Here is a 13,246-nt window from a genome sequence, read left to right on the forward strand (position 1 = left end):
GATGCTGGGTTTAACCCTAAGCTCTCCTGGCACTTTGAACAGATGCCTTGCGCATGTCTCTATACCCCTGTGGTGAGTGTTCATCCACAACTTTTCCCCAGTGGGACAGATAGAGGGACAGCAGCAGTATGAGGGGGTCTGCCGAGGCCAGTGTGTGATTAGCGGGGCTCCGTCATAAGGGCAGGGTGCATTGTAGTACATTAGAATCAGCCAGGGCAGGGCTATAACAGCCTAGTGGGAACGCTAGTTATCTGTAATAAGACTGTTTTTATAATTCCCATGTTTCTTTCTGTAGCTTTTTTCCAGCCTGTAATTGTTAAGAGGCAGCACAGAGAGCAGCGTGTCTACGTATAAGCTAAAAACTGGCAATTAACACCTTCATCCACTCGCCTCTTTAATTGTTATGTTACGTTTAGAAAAAACAAAGATATTTAGAGTTAAAGATAATTATTAGAACTTAAGAACTGGACGTAGCATTTTTATACACAGAGTATATCGGTAAATAGACTACCAACATTAATAACATTGCCAATAACACCTTCATCCATTTAAAAAAGTCATTTCCGGAAAATGATTACATAACACCTTGAATTGCTCTCTGTCTGGTGCAGCTTATTGAACAGCTTCCTTCGGCATGAGTTGGCAACTGGTCTGTTTTAAAAAGCTATCCCTAACCTTAATACATTTCTGTGCTTTATTGTGCCTATCAGAGGGGGCTGTATATGAGAACCATAGTTTGTTATAGTGTTCACGCTAGACTGCGGGCAGGGCGCTGGGGGTGCCGGCAGGGAGTCCCTGTGCGTGTGCTCCCGAAAAGGCGGTGTGACTGACCGGGGGTGGGGCGTGTCCTTTGACACACCTCCAATTTGTCACACTTGGAGGTGTCCCCAGCACTTACGGTGGTGCTGAGTTCCCCCAAGCTCTGACTAGATGCCGCGCGCAAAACCACAACTTTTCCCACCCATGGGACACTGCGGCCTGCGGGTGGGGAAGGCTCAGGGAAGGCTGTTTTAGCGGGTCACTGCTAAAAGGGCCGGGCGCATTTTGCCCTTTTAAAATCAGGCGCGCCGCCCCGCTAAAACGGCCTAGCAGGAACACTATATTATTCCTCTGGCTACGAACTCGGTTGTGTCTGACACATATTTGCCTTACCTTTGCCATATCTGCCCCTGTGTTATTAATTAGTATGCTCACAAATCTCCGAGGGAAGGGGCACAACTTCACTGATACCCAGTGGTTCGTTGGATGAGTATTGGTCCAGCCTGCAGAATGGGCCGCTCCTTTATGTGTAGGTGGCAAATTACTGTAAGGCTCATCTAATACCATGGTGTGTGAATTACAGACTTCGTATCTCTTCTTCTATAGATCTGCAGCAGCCCATGACGATGTTACCGCAGAGCTTTGCCAGTATGAACATCACTGGAAGTCCTGGCATGATGCCCATCCGACCTCAAACCAGCCCAATTATGCCTGGCCCCATCCCAGGAGCTATGGGCATTCCGAACATGATGACTGGCACTATGGGCATGTCTGCAGTAGGAATCCCTCCAATGATGAACCAAGGCATGATGGCAATGCCTAACATGGGAATGCCTATGGGTTTGGCCCCAGGAGCCATGCCACCTAAACAGGATGCCTTCGCAAACTTTGCCAACTTCAGCAAATAGAAGCTTTATGCAAACCTACCCACGCTCTGCTGTGTCATGGAGGATTCTCAGCCGCACACATGCTGGCACAGTAGAAGAGGGTGACGCGGAGGACTGGATGCAGTGCCTGATTCTCCATAGAAAATATCTTTTATAATTAAAAATGAACTTACAGGAGAGCAGTTTGTAGAGGGGAGATGGGGCTACAATCCGAAGAGACACTGCTCTATACTGAGCAATATTGCCTTTATGTACCAGACAGGTGAAAGCGGGTACACACGCTGTCTGACATCAGGATACGAGACAGGGCACTGTTTTTTGTTTGTTTTTTTCCCCTCTTTCTTTAAATTCTGGGGTTCTGAGGTACTTGGCTGTGGTTAATAGACCTACACAACCTGCGTTTAATTTGACACATTCCTGCCCTCCTGGACTTTAGTATTCCATACCTCCAGTCACCCGGGAAAGGGTTTTTTGTTTTTTTAATGTAAAATATATAAGAAAGTATCTATTTTTCTCCAGAGTGACTGGGCTGTACAGTTATCACTGTTCCAAAGTATGTCCTGCAGTGCAGACCTGGTCTGCTGACTGTGCTGTGTGAGAGGTAGGCTGTCTGTCATCTTTACTGGTATTTTGGAGTTAAGCTGGTATCTGTACAAGTAGAGGCAGGCCTCCACCTATTAGGGGGGGGGGGGGGCTCGCAGCCGGGCCTGCACCTATTAGGGGGGGGGGGGGCTCGCAGCCAGGGCTCCACCTATTAGGGGGCGGGGGCTCGCTGCCAGGCCTCCACCTGTTAGGGGGGGGGGGGCTCGCAGCCAGGCCTCCACCTGTTAGGGGGGGGCTCGCAGCCGGGCCTCCGCCTATTGGGGGGGGGCTCGCAGCCAGGCCTCCACCTATTAGGGGGGCTCGCAGCCAGGCCTCCACCTATTAGGGAGGGGCTCACAGTCAGGCCCTCATCTATTAGGGGGGCTCGCAGCCAGGCCTCCGTCTGTCGGGGCGGGCTCGCAGCCAGGCCTCCACCTGTCGCGGTAAACCATTAAGGACAAAGTGCTGTGCTTTGAAGTGGTTTGGAAACCGCCGCTCTACTTCAGTTAACAGATCACAAGTGTGTAGCCTCCATAACCCTAATGTCACAGCAGATTTCTTGTGTTGGTTTTTCTTACTCCCTTATAAATTGGCACTGACAGCACAGCAACAGTATACCAGCCCTTTTACCCCCATTAGACATCGCCATCTTCCGTGTCATTAAAGATCTGATGACTGCAAATATTAAAACTGTTCTGGTCCCCCTAAAAAAAAGTTCTTTTTTTTTAGTTTTTCATCAGTCCTCCTAAATCTGTTAGATCCAACGTTTTGTTCTTCATGACGCTGCCTGCTCCCTACTTTTATAAGTGTCCCTCGTTAGAAGCAGTGCTTGCACCACATTGGTGCACAGCAGACACATTGGCAAGCTCTAGTTGTTAAACTACAACTCCCAGAATCCCTCATTCGGATAGCAATTATGCTAAAAGGTTGAGTGTGGGCTCCTCTCACAGCTGCTGTCCTTCTCTCTGTAGACTGATTTTAGATTTTATATACCATTTCTTAATCTTCCTCCACCCCCCCTAACGTTCCCTTGTAAATAAGGCAGCAGCCGGTGTTGGGAATCAGTTATGAGATGAACACAAATCTATATTATTATTATTACTTAAGGTGAGCTGCCTTGAAATTTATTGGCTTGACATAAATAAAATATGTAAAAAACAAAAACGAAAAGATTTTTTTTTATGTTTTCCTGGTAGAAATTTGTTCCTGATCTTCTTATTTTTTCTTTTTAATGCACAAACAAGCATCTTTTATGGCATCAGGTTTACCATGCAGTATAGGTGTGGGGAGAGAATAGGGGGATCGGCGTCTTCACTGGGTCTGTTCTTTTGTTATCTCCCTGTGTTATCCAGGCAATGATCACTTACCTGTCTCCGTCGTAGTCCAGATGTTTTCCACCATTAAACCTTCTGACCCAGGCTTGCTCCTGCCTGCCTCATTCCTTCCGCCGTCTCACACTAGCATTCACACAGAGAGGAAATAATTACAATTTGGGCAAAGTAATTTTCATAAATAATTTAAGATTGTTTAATGACATCTTCTGACGCTGATGGGCGCAGGGTGCCACGTCCAAACTACGCTTCATCTCCAACCCTTCTAATTAGACCAAAATTCATGGGCTGCAGCTTAATGGTGATGGAACATGATTCACGACCTGAATAAGAGATGAGAACGGAGGGTAATTAGCAGACTGTGGTTTTTAATCTTTCAACAATTCCCTGTGTTTAAATTGGCTTCAAAGAATAGGACCTTTCAAGTATTGTTACATCAACATCTTCTCCACTTACTTTTACATGGTGTATGAATTTGTACTGCGCGCTCCGCCTCGCTGGGGTCCTCAGGGAACGAGGGTTCATTTTATCAGCCTTAAAACACTCGGAATAAAATAAAAATAAAAGAACATCAAATGGTTTTAGAGGCGCCTTCACCTCTATTTTAAATCCACCTACTTCCCACATCTATGCTGGTAAACGCTGAATATTGAGATGTCCAAGTTGTTGAGAATCTGGGTAAATGTTTAATGATTTTCAGAAAACCAAACGACCTACTAAGTTCCGAAGACAAATGAGATGTTTAATGAATAGAGCCTGACAAACTAGCAGCCTCTGTCCAATGTATGTTGTTTGCTGATTAAAAAGAAAACAAACAAAACTGTTTAATTTTTATTTTATAACAATTTTTAAAATTACATATTTACAATCTCTGCACACCTAGCCTGTGTGTACCACATCCCATGTGTACAAAATGTCACTTTGTTTAGTTTAATAATACCCTGCGCTCTATGCAGTCGCGCCCACCCTATATGGTGGAAGTGGATCGGTCAGAGATTCAAAAATGGTATTTAGCGTCCATTGCTAGGAAACGGCTGAGGTGGCCATTTTGAGCATTTTGAGTTGGTTCCTGGTGAGCTTGTATCCATTGTGTGGAGACCTAGATTACCCATAGGTTGAGGTCAAGAATCTTAACCCTTTGTTGGTAAGCCACCTCTCCTTTATGTAAGTGCTATTTATTAAATTAAGGGACACAATTGATGATTGTTAATGGAGGATATCAAAGAAGGGTCCATCTGACAGCCAGCTAAAGAACTTTGCTATAGTCTTCAATCTTATCTATTATTTCGACAAGATTGAATCTTATCTATATTTTAATATTCTCTTCCTCCGAAAAGTTTTTTGACTTGTAGCCCATAGTCTACTATAGGGTAACGCCACCTAGAGATAGCGTTATCCTATTGTGGCAAAGCATTCCAGAGCTTGGTAAATCTGACCGATTCGCCACCATAGAAACCTATGGGGGCTGGGGCTGCTGTCGGAAAAGGAAGGACTGCAGCAGATATCTCCCTCCTTTGTACATTTGGAGGATCCCTAATATTTGTGGGTATCCCACAAAAACGGGTGTTTTCTGGGCATGTACCGCAAATAATATTTGTTAAATAGGCCCCTAAGTAGCGGGGTAAAGGGGAGGTTAGGTTTAGGCACCAGGGAGGGAGGAAGGGTTAGGGGTAGTAGAATGGTTTGGATACCTACCGACAGGTTTAGGCCAAGGTTGCCAGATCCGTCCCTGTAATAAGCAAGACATGAATTACACAGGTTCTGTGGATGGCTGACTCCTAGGATATGCTATAGGCTATAGTTAGTATATCCCTAAAAGTCAGCCATCTACAGAACCTCTAATTCATGTGTTGCTTTTTAAAGGGACGGATCTGGCAACCTCCCAACCTTGTCGGGATGCCAGCGTTGGGATTTTGACCGCCGGGAACCCGAGTGCTGGCATCCCGTACCTAACCCGGAGAAGGGTTTCTAAAAGCAGTCAGTATACAAGATGTGACTATTAAATAACAAGACTGTACTTGTAAAAAATATAATCTATACTGTGTGAGTAAAAGGAGCAGGGGAACATTGACCTTGGGCTATGTAGAGCAATGTGTTATCTCAAAATTTTTTAGTAAAATTGAGCAAAAGGCCCACCGAATCTTTCCACATGCTAATAGAGGCTTACAGAGCACATTGTATGTCCCGTGCACATGTTTATGTGGCACAATAGATTTAGTGACTGTCGTGAGGATGTGGTAGATGAACGTCCCAGAAGGCCTTGCACATCAAAAACAAATTAAAATGTGGATTAAATTGAGAAAATTGTTCGAATTGACAGTCAACTCTGGTCCGAATGATAGCAGAAATGGTAAACATCCACAAAGAAAGTGTTAGGCAAGTTTTGCATCACAATCTTAACATGACAAAGGTTTGTGCTAAGATGGTTCCAAGGCTACTCCGGGCCGAGCAGAGAGAAAATCTAAAGCAAATTTGTACAGACATTTTGGAACAATTGAAGTGGTTTCTCATTGTTTAGATAGTTATTACCTGTGATAAAACATGGATCTTCCAGTTTGATCCTGAGACAAAACACCAGTCCATGCGCTGGAAAACACCATCATCACCAAGAATGAAGAAGGCAAATCCAAATTCAGAGCCATGTTATTTGCTTTCTTTTATATGAAGGGTGTTATTTTGGAAGACTGGGTACCAGAAGGTGCAACAGTGACTCAACATCACTACAGCAGTGTTCTAGCAACTTTGAATCCATACAACGGTGTGTGGATATAGAAGGGGAATGGAGTTAAAATGTACTTGATATAATTAAACATAAATTATAGCATCAGTCTCGTTATTTAATATCCACATCTCTTATGTGTAATAAGATTCTACTTTGAAAATCCTGTTCAAATGATTCTAGTTATAAATAAATAAAATATGACCTCTCTGAAAGTGAAGGATATTTGTAACTAGTATAAAGCCGGGTGACCTCGTCCCTCCCCGGTATATATTCACCGGTCCTCCTCTCCAGCTGATCTGTCCTGTCTCCATCACTGTGGTGGGAGCAGTTGGGAGTATGCGCCCCCGCTCTCACTGAGCATGACTGGGACAAGACAGACCACCCTTGATTATTATATAGTAAGTGTAGTCTATCAGCAAACAAGTCGTAGATTCATTCTTTGCATATTTCAAATAATTAGTTTAGTTAGACCAGGGTATCCCAACCACGGTCCTCAAGGCACACTAACAGTCCACGTTTTAGGGATAACCATACTTGAGCACAGGTGACTTAATTAGTGCCTCAGTTATTTTGATGAAACCATCTGTGCACAATCATGGATATCACTAAAACCAGGACGGTTAGTATGCCTTGAGGACCGAGGTTGGGAATCAGTGAGTTAGACTTTCTCTTGGCTAAATACAACCAGCCCCATTCAAAAAAGAATATTCAAAAATATGCAAACTTCATGATTGCTAATGGTGTGAGATTGCTACAATAGGGCAATAGCTATGGTATTCAGTAGATTATAATCAGTGAAGTACTATTTAGCTATAGCGGTACATGAGATGACTATGCACGGCTCTTGTTTATAAGCAGCTAGCCATATTCAGAGACAGCTCACCTTGCTAGTTAGTGCACCATACTACAAATTAGCATTTTATTTCTGAATGCACAATATGCTGTGACACTTCTACCTGTGCTGGGGCTACAGCAACACCTTCTGGCAGAATTTGGTATAGCAGGCTTATGAACCTTGGCAAGGTTACTAGGTTGTATTATTAAATCCATTCAAATGTTTGTTAAATGTTTTGGAAGATGACTTGTGATACGTTTCTAATGACATATTGTACTTACAATGCAAGAATGCTAATGTCAGCCCAGTAGATGCACCCATATGTGGAACTGATGATCAGTAGATTGTGGTTATTCCACTAACTCTTGAAGCATTTATCATAAGATGCTTTAGTGATGTTACAGGTTCCTAGCAAATGGATAGATTGAGTACATGAACATTAAATCAGCGAATAACATTTAGGATCTAGTTTAATTTTCCTATGTGCCCGTAAAGAGCTTTCAGTTACTTTTATTCTAACATGTTTGTTACAGAAAACACTTTCTGAAAGTTCCCTGTAAGTTCTTGTTTTCAGGCTCTTTTGTTTGGTACAGAACCCATTACCGGTGATGGTGTCAGGTGTGCAATTAACATTTTTTTTCTTCTAATTTGACCACAATTACTTCTGTGTCAGGAGAAAAGAAATAGTTTGCGTTAGCATATCTCTCTTTTGGCATCTGGGATCTACACAACAGCTGGCAAGCTAATGAATATGCATCTGCTTAAGAGCCTGTAGTTCATTAATAAACCAGTAGATGGAAGGGACAAATTCAGCTCATAGGCTCCAGAGGAGATGGAAGTTGGCGAGCTGTGAAGTGTTACTGTCACACGCAATCCTGTTATACCAGCAACTTCTGCAGGGTGACTGAAGCAATGGGTGGGTGGTGGTGGGGGGAATAGACTGTAAAGACTATAGACTTATCTCATCTGACACAGTTAGCAGATGTACTTGCAGTATTTAAAAGTTCAGTCCTAGTTAATCTGTACAATGATGATGCAGGATTCATCATAAACACCTAGATGTGACATTTTGTTCATTTAATTTACACATTTTTGTGTACTTTGTATTTACAGCAATATTATCATTGAACTTAAATAGCGGCCATATAGGTGGTATCGATGGCTCCGGTGCACGCCTGCCGGCCGGCCTCGTGTTCAGAGTGCGCTGCACATATCTTAATTGACTAGAATGCAATCATGCCATATGCATTCCATATTACCTTAAACATGTTTACATCATACACGGGTTAAATGTGAATGTCTATTTTCCATATATTATTTTGACATAAATTTCTACTGTAATGTTTTTCCTTATAATATTGTATAGGCTCTGCCACCTTTGGCTCTTATGTGCCAACTTCCTCACATTCTATTGCTTTGCAGCTCAGACAATTATGGGAAAGGATATATTTTGCATTCCCAGGTCCACACTCCATTTATTCTGCCCTGTTACCAAGGAGGAAGTCTTTGCAGTCCCCACATCCCACACCCTGGGTAATTGCATTTGACGTGCTGTGGTAATGAGCACTTGCTCTAGCACTCAGGTGGAGTGGTCTGTGGAGGACTAGTGGGTATGGGGGTCATAGGTCTGATGGGTTCTATTTCTAATGCTGATGAAAAAATATATATATATTGCCCAAATGTTAATTATAATGCTGTGTTTTTCTTTAGTAGAAGTAGATACATCTGGAGGGGATCTGTTAAAATCCTGACGCTGGAAGACCGGCAGTGAAGATTTCTACTATTACTAACCTAACCTCCTCCCCCCCCTAACCCTCCCTTAGGGGTGGCGAACCCTAACCCCCCCCTGTAAGTGCCTAAACCTCACCTCCCCCCGGGGATGCTTAACCCTAAGTCCCCCCCGGGAGCTCCTAACCCTCCCCCCCCCCCCCCCCGCGTCTGTCTGTGCCCGGCTTACCTTCGATCGATATGCCAGGCGTCGGACTACCGGCGTAGGTAAAATGACAGGTGTCGGGATCTCGACACATGTCATTAGACCTCTGCCAGGATTAGACAGGCGGAGACGCCGGCGGTCGGCATTTCGACCATCTGCTTCCTGAGTGAGTGTGCCCAAGTATGGGTGATGTACAGTTGTAGGCAACTCTGTAGAATCCCCACTTGAGGCTGAAGAGGGGTAAGAGGGTGTTTGTACCTATGAAGGGAGTTGAGGGCATGCTGATGGCAGGGCGGGCTATGCAGAGCTGTGATAATACGCCTGGTCTCAGACTTATCTTTTGCATCTTGGATACGGTTGGTGCGAGTCTGCACTGGTCACGGCTATGCCACCAAGCATATAGCTAGGAGCGGGCCGGCCACAGAGATGTATACAACTGCATAAAGGTGACTATATGAAATTAGTTCTGTGCAGGTAATTTAGGAGCAGTTATGGCTCTGCATCAGGCCCTTAAGTCTTAAATAACAGTATTCCAATATGTCATTCAATTCCTACTGCAATGTTATATGTGCGTATGCCAGCAAGCCTATATTATTTATAAAAAACCAATGTGACCTGGTTGTTGCGTCTGTGGTCCGTCTATACATACAGATTACAGGTTCTGATCAAAACGAAATGGTATATCTGCAAATTGCTGAAGAACTGGACTAATAGAGGCCTTTATGATATCAATTGTCCCCAGTAAACTGATGGGCTGCGTTCATATGTATGCTGGATTGACACATGAAATATATTTGCAAGCAGCAGATGCACTTTACTTTGACATAGAACTTTAAACTTTTTAAAGGGATAACTGGGATAGACAGACTGTGCTACTAAAAGAACACTTGTTGCTGCAGCCATGTTATGGTCTGGACAAATGTCCAAGAGAATATAAAAGTAACCAGGGACAGACGCCTGCAATTCCCGGACACCATTGCAGTTGGGTAAGATGCATATTGCAATATAATCAGGCAACAAAAGTATTAGATGAGCAGTTTTATATGGCTGATTAGGCAAGTATGATAACCCATTGTATCATACTTGCCTACTCTCCCAGGAGTTGTGGGAGGCTCTCGATTTTTTGGGTAGCACCCCACACCCTGAAAGAGTAGGCAGACCTCTCGCATCCCGCCAACTTCACTAGGATTGGGACATTTTAGGAGAAATTGATGCAGCCATAGGGAGGGGGTGGGGCTGATTAATGTGAATAGCCTATTGATGGCTATAGTCTGACCCCGCCCCCTGAAGCTGAGAGCAGCATCTCCTGTCTGGGCTGCTCCCGGATAGGATTGGTGACAAGTCTGTAAGTATACTTTGTATAGTTGTGTAGAAGAGCACTACATCGTAAGTCTCATGAAAGAAGAGCTGCTCCTTTCCTTTAATGCTTGTGGTGTAATATGAAAAATATACTGATTATGTTGACAAAAAAAAATATTCTTTATGGGCCAGATGTACTAAGCCTTGGAGAGTGATAAAGTACCAACCAATCAGCTCCTAACTCATCTTTCAAACAGCCTGTAACGTGACAGAAGCTGATTGGCTGGTACTTTATCTCTCTCCAAGGCTTAGAACATAGACCCCACAGCCTGTAAAGAAGTGACAGGAGCTGATTGGCTGGTACTTTATCTCTCTCCACGGCTTAGTACATCTCCCCTAAACTCTGTCTTCTGAAAAGCATGGCTGGCTAACCGTTTAGCTTCCACTGATATGTGTAACTGCTATATTACTGAATAAATATGGTAGATGAAATACAGAGGTATAGCGATAAGCGTGCTCAACACTGAATGAACCTGCTATGCTACATGAGTTCCAGGAGCCGTATTTGGTCACACATGTAGATCACCCAGATGACTTCTGAGATTGCTAGAGACTATTAGGGGCTGATTCTGAGTTGGGGGCAAAGCAAAAATGAGCAAGTAACTTTGTACCCTTGGTAAAACCATGCTGCAGGTGGGGCAGATTTAAAAGGTGCAGAGAGATTTAGATTTGGGATCTTGCCTGTCCAGCCCTGTCCTCTTCCTCCCTCAGCCCATGGCTTTGCATTCTGATCAGAATAATTTGAAAGGATACAGTATGTCTTCATGTCAGACCCCACCCACCCATTTAATTTTCTGTCTCCACATTCATCTCTCTGTAATGTGGCTTCCAGCCCCCATTATACCTATACCTAATGATGCAGTGTTCACAGACCTGATCATCCATCTACTCTCAACAAAGTCACAGAGTCTCTTCTCCACAATGATGCTCCTGGAACACTCTTCGGCTATTGACGTCATTGGCTTTTCTGCAGAGGTTCACTCCATTGGCCTCTATGACACAGTTCCCTGCTGGTTCACATCTTAAGGTGGGTACACACTGGACAATGGGGTTGATGTATGAAGCAGTGAAAAGAGTGGGGAAGTGTGTAAGTGGAGAAGTTGCCCATGGCAACCAATCAGCTTTGAGGTTGCATTTATCAAGTACATGCTACAAAATGATAGGTAGAAACTGTTTGGTTGCCATGAGTAACTTCTCCACTGACACACTTCTGCACGCTTTTCATACGTCTACCCCAATGTGTACTGGGACGATATGTCTGCCATGCGTATAGTGGGTACACATCAGAACGACGTAATGAATGACGGAATGGTCACTCGTTCCGTCCTTCATTAACATGAATGGGGCAATACGCGATATTGTGCAGCTGCAACACATAAAACCTGACGTCTCAAGCAAGCACAGGAGCACGTATGTCGTGCATACACACTGCACAATATGTTACGATTTGGACATCGTCCCAGTGTGTACCCGGCTTTACTTCTACATGAGCACGTCCTCCCTCCCACACCCAGGGGTCTATTTACTAAGCTTTGTTAGGAGACAGAGTGAAAAGTGATAAGGTGCCAGCCAATCAGTTCCCAACTGTCATCTCACAGGCTGTGTTTGAAAAATGACAGTTGGGAGCTGATTGGCTGGCACCTTATCACGTTTCACTCTGTCTCCTAACACTGCTTAGTAAATAGACCCCCCAGTATCTACAGCTTCACTTTTGCTTGATCTGCTGTAGCCACCCGTCTTTGCTATTTCCACATGGATAGTCTCAAGCTGCCTAATGGTCCACATGTTTTGCCCAGAGTAACCATCCTAACCCGAATCTCCCTCACATGGGGATGCCTTAGCTCCACCCTTTGTGTCACTCCTTAAATTTAGTCTCTCGCTGGGATGTCTGCACTCGCCGCACCTACAACCCCTTCATACTTCAAAGTATATTGAAATCTCCCTTACGCCCCCTGAATCAGTGATGTGATGTGAGGCAGAGCCTTTCCTATCATACTTAAGTATACTCCAAAGTTTTGTCTATAAAATGAAAACATTTAAGAAAATATTACAAATACCTTCTTTGTATTATTCAAATTATTTTTATAGTTAAAACTCTGGAGTAAAAAGTGTATGGGGGGTGAGGCACTGCCTCCCCTGTCTACCTTTCCCGCACATCCCTGATCAAAACTCACCAAATTCCCAGCACTATATACTGCTGCACCTTTGTATAATGCCCACATGTACCCTCGGGTTCATATACTATGTGTAAATCTGGCTCTGATAGTAGCCAGTGCCTCCCCAGCAATTTACCTCACCGCATATCACTGCCCTGAATTTACCTCTGACCTGTGCATTACTCTCCGATATCCACCTGTCACTACTGCCCTACAAGGCCTTTATTGTCCCGCTACCCATCTATGGCTTTGAAATGCTCTCTAAAAACTTCTCTCTTCTATTGCTGACCTGTCTACCACAACCCATACGTGCCTCCTCTCCCAGAATGCCTAGGAGGCTCCCACATTTCATCTTACATCCGCCTGCTTCAACAGAGAAGTGGGTGGTCTGGGGGCATGATGATGTACTTTGTAGAGAATCGGGTCACCGCCCCCCTGCTGTACAAGGCAGGGATTTACAACTGTACAGTGTGTTGGGGGGTGGTACACAATGATGTGATTCATGGCACCTACACACCGCCCACATGGGGGCCCTCCTTTAATATCTTCTGGATAAAAAGTCAGCAAGTATGGTCCTAGTCACAATAAACCCTCGCTGCTGTTTTCTTCAGTCAGTAAGACCTATTGAATATTACATGTATGTTAAGGATTATGGGGGAGATTAATCAAACCTAAAAAGAAC

General features: G+C 44.1%; 1 protein-coding gene across 3 annotated transcripts in view; it reads left to right on the plus strand.

Annotated features, from left to right (window-relative positions):
• CLINT1 (clathrin interactor 1) overlaps window positions 1-2,328 on the plus strand; it is a 98,667-nt gene extending 96,339 nt beyond the window's left edge. For all 3 annotated transcript variants that reach the window (XM_088478944.1, XM_088478943.1, XM_088478945.1), the window contains one exon: window positions 1,366-2,328. In XM_088478944.1, the coding sequence (XP_088335070.1) occupies window positions 1,366-1,667 (302 nt within the window). In that variant the 3' untranslated portion in view covers window positions 1,668-2,328. The remainder of the gene's footprint in view (window positions 1-1,365) is intronic.
• Window positions 2,329-13,246: the final 10,918 nt, after the last annotated feature.

Source organism: Taudactylus pleione, unplaced genomic scaffold (assembly GCF_031769625.1).
Source record: "Taudactylus pleione unplaced genomic scaffold, aTauple2 ptg000225l, whole genome shotgun sequence".
Lineage (NCBI taxonomy): Eukaryota > Metazoa > Chordata > Amphibia > Anura > Myobatrachidae > Taudactylus > Taudactylus pleione.